Here is a 20,237-nt window from a genome sequence, read left to right as displayed (position 1 = left end):
GTCCATTGTTCATTTCTAATGAAACACGACAATGTATAAAAGGCTCCATTACCTTGTACCTCACGTTATGGCTCCGTAGCAGACGTTTTTGTAAAATAGGCTAACGATTGTGTCATAACCAAGCGACTTACTGTCGCATAGTAGAGGAATTACCGTACAGGAGAAGCTCGCAGGCAGTTTGGACTTACATTAGCTGTTTAGGTTTAATTACTGATGTTAACTAGCAATTTTAGTTAGCAATAATTAGCCTGTGCCCATGTTATCTCCTTACATATACCTACGCTCTCTGTCTCTGTAAGATTGGGAATGATTGAGATTTCTCTTGGAACATCTACCAGAAGACTTACAACTTTGCTCACGTCACATTTACGTTGTCTCTCTCAGTTGGAGGCTGCGCAATAAAGCAAGAGATCACCGGAAAAGTGCTTCTAATAGCCTTCACTGGTCTCCGTCCAGAGCAACGGGGTCTATTAGTCCATTATATACTGTCTATTGTTGATAGCAGGCATAGATAGATCTATGGATAGCAGATTGATAAACTTTTGCCATATCCGGTCGGCAAAACTCCGAATACATCTTCCTTTTTGAGGAATTACTTCAGTGCCGTTGTTTCTTTTCTCAAAGAAAAGCTTAACTCCAAGTCTTCCAGAGTCGAGGCCAAAGCCGATTCCAAAGACCACTGTTAGCCAGCAGCAGCTCTTCTTTGTTTAAAAGTTGTGGGGAACATAGGCAGGCTGGGGGAACTCATATTAATGTTAAAAAACCTCATAAAGTGAAATTTTCATGCCATGGGACCTTTAAGTTTCCAAACACAGGGTGAGACCGGATTCTTGCCTGTTTATCTAAAAACAGATCTTTAAACTCGCCTCTCCTGTTCTCTCCTTCCTGAAGGTCACAAGCCTTAACCCCTCCATTTCTCTTTCATTTTATATGGGAGTTTAGAGAGAATGGCTCTCATGTTGGCTAGGTGATCCATCTCTTCCATATATTCAACGCTATCCATTGCGTTGAGGCAGGCATTTAAAAACACTGTAAATGCCTTTAAAGCTTTTGCGTCCTCAGCTTTAATGGATGGCCAGTTGAGGGCTTTGTTGATGTTGGCCGTGGCAATTCGGTATTTGTCTCCAAAATGATGCTTTAACAATCTTTTTGCTTCTGTATATCCCCTGTCAGATGGCATAAATTGACAACTGTGCACAAGTTCTCTTGGTTGGCCAACAGTGTGTTGCTCCAGAAAGTAAAGCCTGTCCTTACTGTTGTCTTGCCTTGGGTATATCTCTCATTTCACTATATATGCCAATTAATTAATTTTCCAGATATTCGTCCATCCCATCTCCTGAATGGTGTAAATCAACATGTGAATCCTCATATCCCTTAATAACGATCAGTTTCACAGCGTTTGCTGCCATTTCCGTTTCCATTTCAAGCTGTTCCTTCTTGGCTATAAGGATAGCTTCCTCCTTTTCCAGAGCTTGTTTCTGTGTCAGCCTGGAAGCTTGTGCCAACAATTCAGCCCTTTTACTTTCCAACTTGAGTTTTGCAGAGGCAATAGAAGATTGAGAGACTTGTGAGAACCTTTTTGAACCTTGTGAGTGAATTTGAAATACTGTCGTGAGGTGTAATCTTTGAGTTATCAAAAAAAAAATTCCAACAGGTTGAGTCCAACCCAACTTGACACTTCATCCATAATTACCTGCAAAGCAGCCGCTTCAGGTTTATACCATTCAACTTTATCCTTTTCCAACTCCTCTTTATCTTTACTGGATATAAACAGAGGTGTATAAAGTACTAGAGACCCATAGTGGAGTAAAAGTACAAGTGCTCTATCAAAAAAGTGAAGTTGAAGTGTTCTTAAAAGCACCACACTTTAGTACTTAAGTATTCAAAAATTTTTGTACTTAAAGTGTAAAGTGCAGGTTAACCACCACAATCAATTAATATGTAAATAAAGTGATCAATATGTATATATTTAAACATTTCGTATTGGGGTTTCTTCAAAGGTAGCATGTTTTTTACAGTAACTAGGGAGTAGCAACCCATAGCAGGTACATAGACAGGCCAACAACGGGACAATTTTATCCATTTTCGCCATCTTATTCATTGCTAAATTCACTTCTAACAATTTTATTTCGCCATTGACGGATCACAACACATGTCCATTATAAGATTAACGGGAACCTGTGGTTAACGGTCTTTAAGATAAACTCAACAAGCACCTGACAACCTCACTGGCCGGCCGTCTCTCACACACACACGGCCACACACACACAGCGCCACAGCGCAGCAGGCAGAGGAGAGAATGGGGCACAGAGGCAGCAGTAAAATCAGGCAACTTCGTAGCCACAAACCTCACCCAGGCACGAATCAGCCGTTTGTCCTGGTGGACCCTCTGCCCTGTTTCTCATGTACTCGTACATCCCGCACAAACACAATAGTTTACCATTTTTGCTAGCTAGCTAGGTCTCCAATATAACTGCTAGCCTACTAGCCGTTAGACTCTTGGAGTCCCTCTTATGACGTCACACCCCGCCTAGTGCAAGGGAGGGGGAGTGCTTAAACCACTGAAAAAAGTACCAACTTTTCATATTATATTCAGCATTTTCTTATAAAAAGCCATACAAAACAATGGTGGGCGGCTCTAATCTTTGTTTAATAAACACATTGCTTACCTTCATGAAACATTTAACCTACAATTTACACTTTACGTACAAACACACAGTTTAGTCGATTGGCGCTCAACAAGCAGTAGGTTTTTTGACGAATTGTGGGAGCAACTTTGTAACAACGTTTTTGACCCCTTTTTGTCCTTTGGAATGCGCCGTGGTCGACGCGCTTAAACAAGACTCCGAATCAATCCACTGTTTTTGTTTTCACATTTATTCTTCTTTATCACTCGTTTCAATTTGATACGTTTTCGTCTTTTCCACAAAATAATGAACTGTCCTTACCAGATGGTGTACAAGCATTGACAGCATAGCAAAACTAAAAGATGTAACAAAAAACAACTTCAACTCACAATCGCGTTCTGTTCTGAGCGGTACTTGAAACAGCAAATATCCCAGAGCCCTAAAGGATTTTTGACAACCTCTGGTCCGTCTGGTTTTATTTTCTATAAAAGCTTGTAAAACATCAACCCTGTTGTCCATAGTCAATCTATGAACATAATTTTTTTCAGGAAAAACTGGGCTATTAGAAAATTTGTGCTGCAGTGAGGTCACTTGAATGGCATCATCACCAGCGAGCTGTCCAGGACAACTATGAAACTATACTAAGTAGTGTTCAAAGGATCTGGCCAATTGGTCTGCGCTGCCGGCATCACTACGGTCCAAGATTGCTATTGTTAAAATACATAGTTCCTCGTGTGAATTTCTAAAGTTAAATTATCTCCTTACCCCCACCGATAAATTTCTTGAAGAAACTTGATACCTTATAATATATAATATTATAAGACTGCAAGACCTTGCCTTTGCAGGTTTGTGTAAAAAAAAAAAAAAGAATAATAATAAAATAAAAAAAGTGTATGCTAGCCTATGGCCCTATTATCATCAACACATTGACTAACTTTAAACAGGTGGAGGAGCAACTACGCTACACCAATAAGTGGCATCTGAATATCCCGATTTGGCACAACACACACTTAATGTCGGGTAACAAACCTTTTGTTTGTAACCAGTGGAGTGGTAGTTATACTTTAGACCAGTTATTCAATGATGATGTATGTTGAGTTTTGAGGACCTGAGAGCTAGCTTTGAGATCCCTAGGACATCCTTCTTCCTTTATCTTCGCTTAAGGTCAGCGCTAAAATGTTATGGAGTACCATGCGGAAACAGTCTTGAGACCCACCCAATCATTAAATGGCTTGTTGATTTTCCTGCGAGAGGATTGGTGTCCAGGATTTATGCTAAACTGATGCAGGTATCCGTAGGATAACTCCCAATAGTAAAGAAATGGGAGCGAGAGCTGAGCCCGGAGGGGAACGTAATTAATTGGGAGACAGTTTGGGACAACATTTCCCACTGTTCCAAGAACCCAAATCACCAGCAGATCCACTTCAACATACTGTATGTCATAGGACATATTGGACTCCTCAGAAGAGATACGTCTCTAGCCATTCAAAAAGTGTGAAATAACTGAAAACATGTCTTATATTTTAGATTCTTCAAAGTAGCCACCCTTTGCTTTTTAATTAATAAGGGGGAAAATTCCACTAATTAACCCTGACAAAGTACACCTGTGAAGTGAAAACCATTTCAGGTGACTACCTCATGAAGCTCACTGAGAGAACACCAAGGGCCTAATTTACTAACACTAGCGCAGTTTGCGCTGCATCTGTTTATGCGATTTCGGTAATAGCGCACGCTATGCTTCCACATTTTGCGTAGTATTTATCAACCCTGACACGCATCAGGCAATCAGCGTCTTTCTCTGCCCACTATACCGTAAATTGCGCTGTAGCAAAGCGGTACTTGTGCTATGATATGGCTGAGTGCAGACTGCGATATTCCCACTGCTGATGCTATGACTGTTTGAAATTATCCTGATGCCAATATTTGTAATGTAGCGAGGAGTTTAACAACTGCTGGAATGGGATGTGAACGCTGGGTGGGAGATTCAATTTCATCTTTTGATTTCTTCCAGTAACTCTAATATTGCATGGCTGCTTGATCTGTAACGCTAAATGATGTTGTGTTCACTGACAAAGTGTGATTCTTATGTTAAAAAAAAATATTTTCAGCCTCGCCTATGTCTTCGTCTTGCTCAAATTACTGTTGCCATTTCACCAGCGGCATAAAGGTCTACGAGGAAACTCGATTGCGGCTGGTTTACACCTGCTTTTAAGAGGCGGAGAATTTCCCCCGCAGAATAGAGGCGCCCTCTTACGTCTTTGTAAATACCACGGAATATATAATTAGGTGCAATTTGCGCTTATCCTCCCACCTTTTTGGGTGGAACTCCCACTTTCCCCACGACCCTCCCACGAACGCATATTGAAAGCGCAACTTGTCTCTTCTCGCTCATGTGGCAGACAATCTGCGATTTTACCCAAGTGCGCCCTGTTTGTAAATAGCCCACATCGGTTACGTCCGTCTTTGCAACCAATTAGCGCCTGGAAACAGGCGCAAACGGCTTGATAAATCTAGCCCCAAGGGTTTGCAGCGCTATCAAAAAAGCAAAGGGTGGCTACTTTGAGGAATCTAAAATATAAGACATGTTTTCAGTTATTTCACACTTTTTTGTTAAGTACATAATTCCATATGTGTTCATTCATAGTTTTGATGCCTTCAGTGAGAATCTACTATGTAAATAGTCATGAAAATAAAGAAACGCATTGAATGAGAAGGTGTGTCCAAACTTTTGGCCTGTACTGTATGTGAAACTAAAATGTGAGGACTTGAAATGCTGCATCTATTGTAGTGATAAAACAGGTGTGTGCTTGAGTACTTTTTCTATACAGCATAAGATTGGGCATTTGTTCAATGCTGCTTGGTGCTTTGACTTTTATGGAGTTATATTCCTATCTTTAATCAAGAGCGCATTCTTTCAATTTGAGAGCATTTCTCACTGATATTACGTTCAGATTTTGTAATAATTTTCCTCAAAACCTTGCTCTCACACTCAAATAGTCACTGGATTTGCTCTGCTTGTGCTCAAAGTTTGTGCTCGCGCTTGGATTTGCTCTGCTTGCACTCAAACTTTCTGCTTGGACTCAGATATGTTGTTGTTTGGACAGATTTCCTGCTCTCAGCTTTGAACCTTCTCCTCGCACTCAGGCTGATTCTGCTCACTTGCAAAGTTTCTGCTCTCGGATTTCTCCTGAGTGCTTGGATTTTTTGTGTGTTATAACCCTATCAAAAGTCAACAACCAATAGAATGCCAGCTGTAGTGTTGACCAATGAAATGATCCCAACCCCGTTGAGGGTGCGTTCACTTTACTTTAGAACGTCTGTTGAGGGCGGCTGCACTGTAACCTGACTGTAACCAAGTTTATATATCCCCGCGCCGTTTAGAGCTTTATTATAAGTATATGTCAACAATGTGCACAGAATGGTCGACGCACTTTCACCTGCACCCGTCAGGAAACGGGAGAAAGCTTTGAAGTGGGACGTATGAAGTTATGTCCACAACTACGAGGGTGAGTAACATAACTTAAGCACCTAGCTAGCTAGCTAGCATATGGCCTAGCTTGATGTCCAGAAACAAATAGAGGTGGTTTAATGTACCTAAACAATGATCAATGATTACCAAATTTCTCTCTCATATTGCTCCTCATAACCACTGAAAACTGTCAAAAAAATCTAACCCAAAGTCCAATTATTATGGACGTTATGTGACTGATAACTGATTGATATCTGATTGATCATTGTTTAGGTACATTAAGTTACCACGTTAAGCTTTTTCACGTTAAGCGTTAGAATGTCCCGGCTGCTGTTGAGGGAAACGGTAGTCTATAACTTCCTGAGCGACTGATCGTCCATTTTGCCCCCTTTACATAATAAATATGGCTATGAAATGGAACATGAAATACATAAATGAGGCAATACATATATAGGCATTAGTCATTATAGTTCAATAGCCTAAATACATATGTTTTACTTATATTTATTTCCGGGGACTTTTATTTATTCCGTCTATTTATATACGTTATATTCAAAGGAAGTTTAGTTATCTCACAGGCTCAGACTAAAAGCAGCAGCAAGCCTGCCTGACATCAGTGCATATCATATCACTGCAAAGTAAATAAAATATGAATAAATCACGCAGTGCGGTAGATTCCCAGGTCAGCTAGAGCGGTACCAGCTCTGCAGACGGACCAGAGTCAATCAGCACCGGGAGGGAACCGCGGGACCAAGCTCACAGGGCTGGTAGCAGCTGCTAGCTAGCTGCAGCAGCTAATATTAGAATATTAGACCCAGCACCAGAGGTCTGATCCCCATGATTTAAAACGAAAATCAAATAACCATTTGTTTTTTAATACCTGTTTATGAAATGAAAATCAAATGAACGAAAAAGTACACGGACCCAGTCTGTTAAGTACAATTTCACCACTAATAAAACAGATCTAGAGATGATATGCTTTATTTGCAACTTAAATGTAATTTTTTTAATTAATACAAAGCAAACTGAGCAGAAAGAACAAGTATTTTGTTGGTTTGTTTCTCTTCTTCCAGGTGTGACTGAAGTACCCCTGTTGAGCTGCATCACAGCTGCACTATGTGCATGGACCTGTGCCAGTCAGCACATCTCACACTCACCTGTGTGCAGAGGACAGGCAGCAGTAGCACAAACCAAGAAGGTTGGCAAGTCTGATAATAATGCAATTGTAAAAATAATAATAATATAATAGTAAAATCATGTTACATACACTTATGTTTCTTGCTTAAATTCACAGGGTGCACAACGAGGCCTGGGAGAGAAAATTACTGATGTCCACAAAACCAAATCAGAGAAGGTAAGGTAAGATAGTAATGATGTTAAAGAAAGCTATGTACACCTAATATATTATGTGTTGATGTCTATGAATCTGTCTTTAATAGGAGCATACTATACAAAGACAACAGTGGAGAGTTCCTGGATCGGTCTGTCCTCAAAGTGCCAGAGATCTACAAGGACTTCACCCTTTTCTGCACCATCAGCGTATAATCAAAGTGATAAAAGAGAGAACAAATTATTGTTTTCTCTGTTGACATGAATAGGTGCCTGTAATGTCTGTCCATATATTCAATCAATTCAATAAATGTTGATGAGTATCACTGCTATTTCTTAAATCATTGTAGTTTTTCAGAGCAATAAGATACAGATTATTAAAACCATGTTCACATTTGCAACAAATTAAAACCCTGATCAAGGCAAATTGTTTTTTCATGTTCCATAACATTTATAAAAAAAAAAAAACAGTACAATTAAATTTACCAGAGCTGACACTTGGTAAATAGCTTTAATTTACCTTGTCAAAACAATGAGTAATTCATAACAAATTGCACAATATTTGACACGAAACCTTAAAAGTGTATGGTTCATACTACGGTGAAGCAGTACAATGTGCCTATAGGATTTACTGTAGCAGGAACATTGATATTGGCAAACAGATGACCCAGGTTCAGGTGAGTTTGTGAGCAGGGTTATGAATAAAGATAAGATAGGCCTAGTGTTCACAAGAGGGATGATTCAGGTATGGCAACACAAATTAAGAATAATTCAATTAAATAGGAGGTATGTACAACTAGTAGAATATAAATTAACTATACAAGAGCAATTAAGGTAAAGTTATGAGGTGGCAAGCTAAAGTATAGTCAATAGCATGGAGTCAAGTCAACAGTGTACACCAGAATAATATATACTGTGATTAAGTAATGATACTTACTGTTGTCTGTACTAATATAACGACAACAAAAAATAATATAGTATTTGATGCAGTATGGAGAACAACCAAGTCCCATATGAACCCAAGAGACTTTAAGTGCAGCTGTTGATGATGTTCACTACAAACAAAACTTGCAGATGGTTGTAGTCTGTAGCCAGTCATACAGTAGGTAGATCTGGAGCAGATGGTTGTAGTCTGTAGCCAGTCATACAGTAGGTAGATCTGGAGCAGATGGTTGTAGTCTGTAGCAAGCCGTACAGTAGGTAGATCTGGAGCAGATGGTTGTAGTCTGTAGCCAGACATACAGTAGGTAGATCAGGAGCAGATGGTTGTAGTCTGTAGCCAGCCATACAGCAGGTAGATCAGGAGCAGATGGTTGTAGTCTGTAGCCAGCCATACAGCAGGTAGATCAGGAGCAGATGGTTGTAGTCTGTAGCCAGCCGTACAGTAGGTAGATCTGGAGCAGATGGTTGTAGTCTGTAGCCAGCCATACAGCAGGTAGATCTGGAGCAGATGGTTGTAGTCTGTAGCCAGACATACAGTAGGTAGATCTGGAGCAGATGGTTGTAGTCTGTAGCCAGCCATACAGCAGGTAGATCTGGAGCAGATGGTTGTAGTCTGTAGCCAGACATACAGCAGGTAGATCAGGAGCAGATGGTTGTAGTCTGTAGCCAGCCATACAGCAGGTAGATCTGGAGCAGATGGTTGTAGTCTGTAGCCAGCCGTACAGTAGGTAGATCAGGAGCAGATGGTTGTAGTCTGTAGCCAGACATACAGCAGGTAGATCAGGAGCAGATGGTTGTAGTCTGTAGCCAGCCGTACAGCAGGTAGATCTGGAGTAGCAGGTTGAATTCTAGCTATCATGGGTTGGTGATATGACACACAGATCAACAGGGGTCAAGCCCCTCAGCCCCACCTGGATGAAAAGAAAGTAAAACAAAATACTTGTTTTTTCAGTTCAGTTTGCTTTGTATTAATTAAACAAATAACTGCTATTTAAGGAGCAAATAAGAAACCATATCATTTCTAGATCTGTTTTTATTATAGTGATAAAATTGAACTTAACATTACGTTTTATAAAGATTGCTATAAATCTATTTTCAAACTAATGTTATATGAAGGAATGAAGACTAAATTCTGATGAACAACACACAACAGTGATGCAAAAACTGACACAAACAATCCAGTTTCTTGTGTTCTTTCAGTTATATTACAGTTTAGGTTTTACTACTGGCTCTAACATGAAATTAGCCAAATCCCAGGAACATGGTTAACCAAACGAGGAAAAAATACAAAGTAGGGTCATCACATATACACACACTGTCCGTCATATGTCGTTCAATCTAGCTAGCTATACAATAAAGAACATATATTTGTTAATGGACATCAAGCTAGGCTATATGCTAGCGCCATATGCTAGCTAGCTAGCTAGGTGCTTAAGTTATGTTACTCACCCTCGTAGTTGTGGACATAACTTCATACGTCCCACTTCAAAGCTTTCTCCCGTTTCCTGACGGGTGCAGGTGAAAGTGCGTCGACCATTCTGTGCACATTGTTGACATATACTTACAATAAAGCTATAAACGGCGCGGGGATATATAAACTTGGTTACAGTCAGGTTACAGTGCAGCCGCCCTCAACAGACGTTCTAAAGTAAAGTGAACGCACCCTCAACGGGGTTGGGATCATTTCATTGGTCAACACTACAGCTGGCATTCTATTGGTTGTTAACTTTTGATAGGGTTATAACACAAAAAAAACCAAGCCGCGCAGGAGAAATCCCGGAGCAGAAACTTTGCAAGTGAGCAGAATCAGCCTGAGGCGAGGAGAAGGTTCAAAGCTGAGAGCAGGAAATCTGTCCAAACAACAACATATCTGAGTCCAAGCAGAAAGTTTGAGTGCAAGCAGAGCAAATCCAAGCGCGAGCACAAACTTTGAGCACAAGCAGAGCAAATCCAAGCGCGAGCAGTGACTATTTGAGTGTGAGAGCAAGGTTTTGAGGGAAATTATTACAAAATCTGAACGTAATATCAGTGAGAAATGCTCTCAAATTGAAAGAATGCGCTCTTGATTAAAGATAGGAATATAACTCCATAGACTTTCGGCAATATGGCTGCTTCGTGTGTGAATGTTTATGTGATAAGCAGGTGGCATCTTATATGGCAGCCTGGGCCACAGTGTATGAATATGTGTGAATCGTGCCTGTTAAATGTAAAAAGCGCTTGGAGTAGTCGTTAAGACTAGAAACTACAGAAACTACTAGAACTACAACCTTCTGTTGGCTAAGAAAGGGTTTGAACCCGCGAATCGGCTATACAGGTGGAAATTAGCAATTGTTGCTATAACCTGGCCCAAGACATATTCTCTTGTATTACAAGTTTAATGTTTATTTGTGTCCCTGTTTCAAATAAATTTCCATTCCATATTTTTTTAAATGTATTTTTATGTTTAATGAATTTGTTTTTTTTTATTTACATGTGACCATGTTGGTTTCAAACAGTGTTAATTACACTAAGCGTATGGTTAAAACTCTGTAATCAACAACTAGAAATAACTGGCAGTATCGTCTATGTATGCATTACTTAATAAATTGATCTAATATCTCTTTAAATAAAAGGGGGGAAATGTTTAAATGGTTTATACAAATTTTTGGGGCACTAAACAAAAATGTATTGTAAGTTTTTATTTTCAGTGCAAGCATTTTGATATTACAATAACATGTTATTTTGTAAATTAAAAGCCATTTTGGCAAATGATCCTATTCACATTATTGCACTGAGTTAGATGAGAAGATTGATACTATTCTTTTGTCCAGGTTGTCCTCCTCTTCCCCAATCAACTTTCTGACTCTCTCTCTCTCTCTCTCTCTCTCTCTCTCTCTCTCTCTCTCTCTCTCTTTCTTATAGGTCTCCCTTCACCACTCTCCTCTCTGTGGATCATAGGAACACCCCGTCATCACCCCATCCTCCTAGACAGAGCAGCAGAAGGATTTCCAGATCGCCTTTCATGCTTAATTTCTAATCTCCCACATCTCCCACTTTCCTTTTATAATGGGTACCGGAATGATTTACAAAGTACTCCCTTAATGCAAGACATTGCTCGGCTCTTGACACTAAAGTGGTTGTCCGAATGGACAAGTGTCCTAGGGTGTTAAGAGAGATAATAAACATCGACATTCACAGTGGAAACATATCCAATGCCTGATCTAGAGAGAGAAAAGGGCAAAAAAAGAGAGAGGTTCAACTATGGTTCAAACTGCCTCATAACAACTTGAATGATGAGTAGTAGAACCTGGGAACTCTGAAGTGCCTTATCCAAGGGCAGCAGGGCCAAAGAAATGTAAATCAAGAAACCCAGACGTCTTCTTTTTTAACTTGCTTTGCACAGTGTACTGCTGTCGTGATCACTCCATTCATCCTTCTGTAACTCCATACAGCCATTTGTTGCTGCTTCAGTTAGATCTAGCAGTGCTAAAGAACCTACGTGTTCCTTTCTTTTTCTGTAACCCCTCCCCCCCCCGCCTCCTCCTCTTTGTTTTCCTTTTTTGGCCCACCCATTTGGCCTCCACTCTCTTGCAACGGCCATCCTGCCCCCCCGCCCCCGTCACCCTCCCTCTCTACCTCCTCTGCCCCCTCCTCCCCTCACCATCACCACCACCATCCTCAACTTCAGCCCTACTCATATCACCACCTACTCTCCGTCCCTCCCCCTTGCTTCTTGCCCCCTCCCTTCTCCGCCTTCTCGTCGGCGGGAACCATGGCGATGGCTGCCACTGCCTCCTGCTCTCCCTCATCCCCATCATCCGCCAATGGCAGCGCCCGGGAGCACCTCCTGGCGGTGCGCCGGCGCACCCCTCACACCCGGCCGTACACAATTGGTCCAGAAAACCTCACCAGTATGACGGTGCAGGGCACAGTCGGTACCTCTGCACCTTCCTCCTCTACTATGTCATCAGGGAGCCAACCAGAAACAGCCGGGGTGGGGCTCCAGCGGGCCAATAGCGACACAGACCTGGTGACATCAGACAGCCGCTCATCGCTCACGGCATCTACATACCAGCTGACTCTAGGCCATAGCCACTTGGTCATCTCCTGGGACATCAAGGAGGAAGTGGATGCCACCGACTGGATTGGCTTGTACCACATCGGTGAGCAAAAAAACGCACCTCCCCCTACTGAAGTGTTAAGTCTGCTTCAGGAGGGGGACTTCAAGGTCTGTTTTGAATTTCCTGGAAGATTTTCATGTGACCGCAAGAGCTGCACATAGTGATTTTTATGACATGCTTTTATTTAATCGAAAAGTCAAATATCTTTTGATTGTAGTAGTACATGTCTCATGTAGTCTTCTCACTTACATTTTGGTCGACATAAAGGCCTTAAAATGGCAGGAAAAAAGTTCTTCAGCCACGATAGAAAAAAAAAAAAAAAAGGTCGGGAAAAGTTACAATAACGTTGGAAAAAGTGACAAAAACTAGGTGGGCTAAAAGTCATTGTGAACCTAAATTTATATGTAGGCCGGATCAAAATCTGCATAGGGCCGGATTTGGCCCTCAGGCCTTGAGTTTGACACGTGGTTTAGACTATAAAATGCTCGAAAGAAGTAAAACTCAACCATCACAATTTCCCAGAGCCCAAGTTAATGTCTTTAAATTTTGTAGAACAAACCGTCCTAAACCCAAAGTTAATCAATTTACAAGCAGAAAACATCAGCAAATCCTCACATTTGAAAAGCTTAATTTAAAGATATTTATTTCTGTACCTGCAAAAATGCCAGGTGCTTTTAGAGTAGCAGCCTTAATTTCAGTGAAAAAGACGCACTCACCCCCACCCCCTCCCCCAACCATCTTGTCGGTGATTGGCTGGAACGTGGTTTGTTGTATTTTGGTGCACAGCCCCTAGTGTTTGTTTGACGTTTTTGACCCCTGTGTTGTCTCCTGAGACCGGGCTTTTCACAGTGTATTCAGGGGGCAAGCAGCTAGCGGATCAAGGAGAGATGCCTACGATTTGAGACAAAAATTAAATTGCACTGAAACCATGCAGGAACTCATAGTGCACCTTTTTAACGGTCTACCAATCAGAAGGTTACTGGTTCAATCCAAAGCCCTGCAGTCCCATGTCAAGGTGTACAAACGGGCACGTGCACACATAGACATCAAAAGGGGCTTCAGCACCTGCCCTTTTTCCTCCTTAAGAGAAAGTGCCCCTTTTTCTGTTTTTTTTATTTTTTTATTATTAATGGATATATATATTCCTATTTGCACACAGCTTCCCTGTCAAACAAATGTTTTTATTTAATAAAAAAATCGAAATATCAGATCGAGAGATGAAACTTTTCTCTCTCTCTCTCTCTCTCTCTCTCGCTTTCTCTCTCACTCTCTCGATGCATCTCCTTGTCAGCAGAGACAGACGGCAGTCCCTATCTATGGAAGTTTTTTGGTCTCTTTTTCAAATGGCAATGTATTTTGCAATAGGCTATATGCACAGTTACTTCCTGGTTACGGACAAGCCAGCCCAATCACTTCCGGTTGTCTGTCGTCAGGTGAGCTTTCTGTCAGAGCCGGCAAAACCAAAACAATGACTTTCTACACTCGTTGCCTTCAAGACTTACCCCGTGTCACTATCAACGATGTACACCGTCTTATTAAGGCTTACTCAACCACGGCATCAAGCAAAAAAGAAAAAGGATTTAAGCTGTACATAACCAGCTATATTCATGACTATGAAGGTAAGTGTACAATGTAACCGTTAATCTAACGTTAACTGAGGTTCTGCGAGAGTAGCGTTACATAGCAATGACGTTAACGTTTATAATGTAGCTAACATCGAACAATATAATATAATCATGCTGAATCACATATTAGCAGTGAAATGTATGTGAGCTCCTGCTCTTTGAGATAAACAGGCTGGCAGTCATAAAAATAGTGTATTAAAGCTATGTTGTTATGCTGGCGTAAGCTAACGTTATACCGTTACGCTCGCTGATATGTTTCTGTTTCTCAGTTTCTGACAAGAGCAACTCAGGAGAGGTGTCTGTGAGGGCAAGCTGCTTCAGGTCAATGAGGAAAAGCGAGAGACCACACAACTTAAGTGTAGGAAAATGAGAGCAGGTTCAGTGTTGTAAAAAATGCATTTTAGTAATGAATGGTATTTGCAGTATAAGTATCAAGATATTAGTTCACCCGCACACAGCAAGTGGGCTTAAATACACCAGTGACTAAATTCCAGTAGGTTAATACATGTACAGTATTTTAGTTATATTATACACTAACATACCAGAACATCAAAAACACATAGGTTACTTTACCAACTTGTATACATTTATTTTACAGATTGTTCTCAAAGACTCTAAGCCTGTTGAACTGCTGGCATACCAGTGCTCATGTGTGGCAGGGCTTGCGCTATGCAATCATATTGCAGCATTGCTGTACCAAACCTCACATTACAGCCAACAGGGAGCAATAGCTGTCCCCCCTACTCACAGCTGTACAGGGTCTGAGCAACAATGGCACAAACCCAGGACCCAGGTATTGTTTGTTTACAACACTTCCATAATTAAAATATTTCAATCAACTCTCAACAGGTTCGCACATAGGCTACATCGTCCTTAAATAAGTTATTGTACATTTGCTTACAGGGTTTCAAGCCTGGTCCAACAAATGAGATGGTAGTGTTGTCACCTCAGCCCAAGGAGAGAAGAGTGGCTGAAGGAATCAGGTAACATTAGTTAAACTGAATATTTCTGCTACATTCTGTGTCTGCTGTGTCTGTCCACACACACACACGCACTTAGCGTAAAGCTACAGAACACAGAGGTGTTCATTCATTTCTGATAATAATAACATTACTACCTGTTTAACTGATCAGTTATGTTGTATGTTTTCAGGAGTAACTTATACAAAGGAGCCTGTAACCTGACCTGTGACCTTCCAGACATAGTCCGTCGCCGGTTGAATGACATCTACCAAGGCATGCCAAGGGAAACTGCTCCACTAATAACAACCATAGGAATAGCAGGGGTGTACCATTAGTAGACAGTGCCTTTGGAAAAGTCCAAGAAGGTAGTGTTCTCTCCTACCATCTTCCAGCATGGACTCCACCAATGACATATCTACATGCGACTGCACCACCAAGACCATCCTTACCTCTTGATGGTTACTCTTTGGGGCCCTCGATGTTTGTTTTGTGTGCTTAACTACCATCAGCAGCTGCACATGAAATCTCTTCAAACATCAGAGATCATGGCGCACCAACTTGAGGAAAGCACAAGACAACAGAGCACACTGAAGGAATGGCACCTTCTAAGAAAGCCACGAGTGACTTGCTCTAGATTCAGGTATGTATAATCTTTTTTATTGATAGTCATTACATTGTTTAAGATGTTGTTTAAATACTTAGACCAAGTTGTGTGTGTTCATGCATTTCTAGAGAGGTTTGCCATGTGAGAGGACAGTCCTCAGCGGAGAACCTGGCACTCAGGATTTTACGGCCAGGTTATCAGACCGCAGAAATGAAGAGGGGTCTTCAGATGGAGTCCAAGGCTGTAGAAGAGTACTGCCTTGTTAAAGATGTAAACCACTATCCTTGCGGTTTCATCATCCACCCAGATGCACCATGGCTCGGGTCATCACCAGATGGGTTGGTATACGACCCGAATGCCGAGCCTGCGTTTGGACTGCTGGAGGTGAAGTGTCCTAATGTGAGAAGCTATGTAGACTGTACGTACCTTAGGGTCTCCGATGGAGTGCTACAGCTAAAACCATCTCACACGTACTACTGGCAGGTACAGGGACAACTGCTCATTACTGGTCTGGAATGGTGTGATTTTGTTGTCTATGCAGAAGATGACATGTTCATTCAAAGAATATACAAGGATGGCAGAATCATGAAAACAATGAAAGAAAAGGTTGATTTCTTCTATTTTTACTTTTACTATCTATGCTTTTGGCTTGAAAAAAATCATGCCATTGACAGTACTTATTTCAATCAGTTTTAATCAGTTAGTATTTATTTTAGGTTTTAGTGTTAATTTGATCATCCATACACAACTCCTAAATAGCCATAAGTAAAATGAAGATCAGGCCTGCATAGATAGAGATACTTTATTAATCTGACTGAAATGTATTTAAATTGTTGACTGTAGAACATGTCACCTTCAATTACATATTTTCTTATGTTCATTTGTTCTGAGATTATTTATTTGTATCTAAACACAGTATTGTGTAAGTGCTGCTTGTAATGACCACAGTAAAATACACATTTTGTGAGATCCCTAAAGAAAGGCTGTGGTATCATTTTATTTTTAATTTCACTGTAGCAAAATTATATGTGGAACGGCCATCAACTGTGTTTTATATACAGTAACGGTTTTACCAAACAATAACATTAACAACTATAACAACAACAATAACTATATTCTTTGAATGCTCTGCCCTCCACAGTACCACGCCACAAACATATTGACACCTCTACTTAGACCAGGCTTTTACAAGTGGACCATTCTGGTAATTTAATAGGAGGCATGCGGCTACATACAGCTGGTTAATATTTCCAAACATGTTTAGGGGGATAACTGTATCAAAGAATTTGTGCTCCTTCAACCCGACGAATTAGCCGCTCAACATCCACCCTAAGGCGTCAATAGACTGGGTCTCCCTGACCTCGTTTTGCTGGCATTTGAGGTCTTCCGGCTAGGAATGCAGGCCTGTACACTTTACAAGGCACACAGTCATCCACCAGGAAGCCTCTGTCCACCATGATTGCCATATCCGGCCTGAGCAGTTTACATAGTCCTGACTCCACAAGGATCTGCTTGTCACTGACTGAGCCAGCAAAGAGGGGAGAAACAAAGGTTACAGCACCATGAGGGGCCATGCCAATCATCCCCTTCAGTGTACAATGGGACTTGTAACTGGAATAAACTTCACTCTGGAGTAAAGGAGAGGAAGGTGTTTGGCATCTGAGCTCTGTGCAGTCCAGGATAACTGTAGTGTCTGGGTAATCTTTGAACTCTGCTGGCAAGTGCTCACTGATTTTGTTTTGGGGTATCCAAATTCGCTGTGAGCCAAGAACACAAAACAAGTCCAAGGCCAAGTCCTTCTGCTTCAGTCCAAGGGCAAGGTAGTTCAGGAAGAGGAACAGTTCATCTACTGCCTGTATAGCCTGTGTCTGTACCATGGCTGTACTTTGCCTTGCTGAGTCACCATCTGCAGTTCTTGTTCTGGTCCCCCGAACCATGTACTGCAGTGATGGTTCGATGACCTGCCAAAACCGCATCAGGTGGTCATAAGATGAAAATCTGTAAAAAACAGGTCTAGTGAAAATAGGAAGCTTTTATTAAATCTACTAGTTATTATTATTGTACCATGCTCACAAGCCTACAGATGGTTAGAGGTGAACCTGTACCTTAGACAAATGGACGTGCATACAGGAAAACAAATGGTAGGCTGCATTATGCATTTTGAATTGAACACACTAACACTATAACAAGGCTAAACATAAAAAATGTAGCGGTAAAGCTAGACCAGGGGCATCAACTACATTTTTCCAAGGTCTAGAATTTTTTCTAGACTTAACTAGATAGGCTACTTAACTAGAAAATGTTCTCAGATTAGGGAACAGTTCACTGAGGAGTGATGGTTAAAGTCTTTGATTACTGAAACGTTGTTGTAGTATGCAGTGTCCTGATTGGTGGAAAATGCTTGCAGAAAGAAAGAAGCCTGTTTACACCTGTAAAACAGGTAGGTGGGTATTAAGTATATAGGCTACTTTTTAACCATGGAGGGTTTATTGTAGGCTAATTACAGTAACGAGTGTAGCGTTTGTTCATCTGCGTCAGCAGCTGTAAATAATCATCGGTACGGTTTCCAGTCAGTTACATGTGCCGTGTGTGTGTGTGTGTGTGTGTGTGTGTGTGTGTGTGTGTGTGTGTGTGTGTGTGGTGTGTGTGTGAGTGTGTGTGTGTGTGTGTGTGTGTGGTGTAGCGCGGTATCGCTTTTCAGAATCACGCCTATGTCGAGCCCTGAATAGTTAGGTATTACAATAGTATAGCCTATTAAATTACGAAAAAGCTAGCTTTACATACCTTGTGTAAAAACGAATGTCTGTGTCCGAGCCACCAAATCGCTGTAACCCGAAAAACGTTGCGTGAGTGACAGCTGCTCCAGCTGCTGCCTCAGCTGGGCAACTTCATCCCGGAGACTCTCATTCTCAGAGACCACCAAGTCCACAAACGCAGGGTCCGGGCTTGAACAATAATCATGATCGTTGGCACAAAGAGTGCCAGCAACTTGGTCGGTCTCCATCCTCTCTGGTCTGGCGCTGATCCGGCTCCTGTACCCCAAGTCTTACTTTTCCGAGAAAGAAGTTATTCCAGGGAAACAAGACAGGACACGGCGCGCGCTTTAGCCTCCTTCTACCCCTTCAGCCGCCCGACCGGCGACGGTCCTCTGATACAAAGTGTCTACTGCACACTCAAGTGTGGTGAGAGATAACAAACTTTTCTCTTCTGATCTTCACAATCCATTTTTGACGTTGTTGATGGTCGGAGGGGAAAGTATGGAAGCTCAAAGACGAATTAAATTTTGCTGACGATGAACACAGAGGGACACAGCAGTGCTCAGCTGTCGTTCCTTCACGCAACGCGGAAATTTATAACGACTTTCTCATCTCTCCATCACTTATGTATTAGGCCTACTGCTAAGAAATAACTGTATAACTATACTAAACTATACTTCGCTACTATAATATATATTTACTGTCCTGTCCTGGTGGTTTTCTACAAATGTCCTTTAAATATGCTGCAGTTGGTGGCTGTTGCTGTGCTGTTGCTGTGCTGACATTCCACCGGAAGTGAATGAGCTGGCTTACATTAATGCGGAAGTTCTAAAGAGCCTTCCGTGCATAAAGCCAATTGTCAATTCAATTTGAAAAGTTTCAATGCAATCCTCTATTCAGTTTGAATTATTTTGCATAAAAATTTGAAAGAGCGCAATTAATTGCATTTCATATTACCATGGTTTTTTGGTTTCTTTATTCAAATGGCAATGTATTTTGCAATTGTCAGTTCAATTTCCAATTTTGTCATGCAATTTGAATATTTATTTATTTTGCAATTGACAATTCAGTATGCAAAGTGAAAATGCAATCCTCAATTTGGTTTACATTATTTTGACTTAACATTAGAGTGAAATCTTTTAAAATTTCAATACATTTTTCAATCTTTATTCAATTGGCAATTCAATGTGCTAGCTAAACAGCGCCCCCAGTCTATTGCATTAACATTTACTTGGTCACCACGTGTTTTTGGTCTCTTTATTCATTTGGCAATGCAAAATGTCAAACATCTCGTCAAGGCGGGGCTTCAGTTAGGACGTCACTTTGTTGTTTACTGACTGACAGCCGGGCTTCCACTTCACTCGAATGCAGTCGCCAACACCAGTAAAGGCCACTTCTGTTCTCCTTGTTCGGTAAGTTTATCGTTATACCTTAGATAACGTCCATACTGTCTGTTCAGCCTACACTTTAGACAACTGAATGACCACACAAAACCTGATGTATTGAATCCAACTGCACTTGGAGAAGGGAGACCTCATTGGTGTCTTTCTCGGTTTTTAAAAGACCTTCAATCAACTTACAGTTCAGTCTTACTGATGTAAGAAAGATTTAAGGATGAAACAACCCCAGTACACAGTTTCACACATGGGAAAAAGTACCTTCAAGTTTGGGATTAACAGGGTCTAGATTAGGATAAAGCTCTTACTGGCCAACTAGACCTGTGTGCATTTCTCTTGTAATAGATATGTACTGTTTTTACCATGTACATCTTTACGCTTATAGGATTATATCCTATGAGTATATTCAAGCTGAGTTTTGATAGT

The 20,237-nt window shown here is 41.1% G+C and overlaps 2 protein-coding genes across 2 annotated transcripts in view; both read left to right on the top strand.

Moving 5' to 3' along the window:
* hecw2b (HECT, C2 and WW domain containing E3 ubiquitin protein ligase 2b) overlaps positions 1-20,237 on the top strand; it is a 210,992-nt gene that overhangs the window by 11,500 nt on the left and 179,255 nt on the right. The window contains exon 2 of the mRNA XM_039792539.1: positions 11,269-12,509. Within this exon, the coding sequence (XP_039648473.1) occupies positions 12,119-12,509 (391 nt within the window). The 5' untranslated portion in view covers positions 11,269-12,118. The remainder of the gene's footprint in view (positions 1-11,268; positions 12,510-20,237) is intronic.
* On the top strand, positions 15,554-16,873 carry LOC120554288. Its single transcript, XM_039793062.1, has 2 exons — positions 15,554-15,694; positions 15,787-16,873. The coding sequence occupies exons 1-2, from the start codon at positions 15,573-15,575 to the stop codon at positions 16,352-16,354; spliced, it is 690 nt and encodes a 229-aa protein (XP_039648996.1). The 5' UTR covers positions 15,554-15,572; the 3' UTR covers positions 16,355-16,873.

The sequence above is a fragment of the Perca fluviatilis genome, chromosome 24, assembly GCF_010015445.1.
Source record: "Perca fluviatilis chromosome 24, GENO_Pfluv_1.0, whole genome shotgun sequence".
In the NCBI taxonomy this organism is placed as follows: Eukaryota; Metazoa; Chordata; class Actinopteri; order Perciformes; family Percidae; genus Perca; species Perca fluviatilis.
The sequence above is the reverse complement of the archived record's forward strand: the minus strand, read 5'-3'. Positions and strand labels throughout refer to the sequence as shown.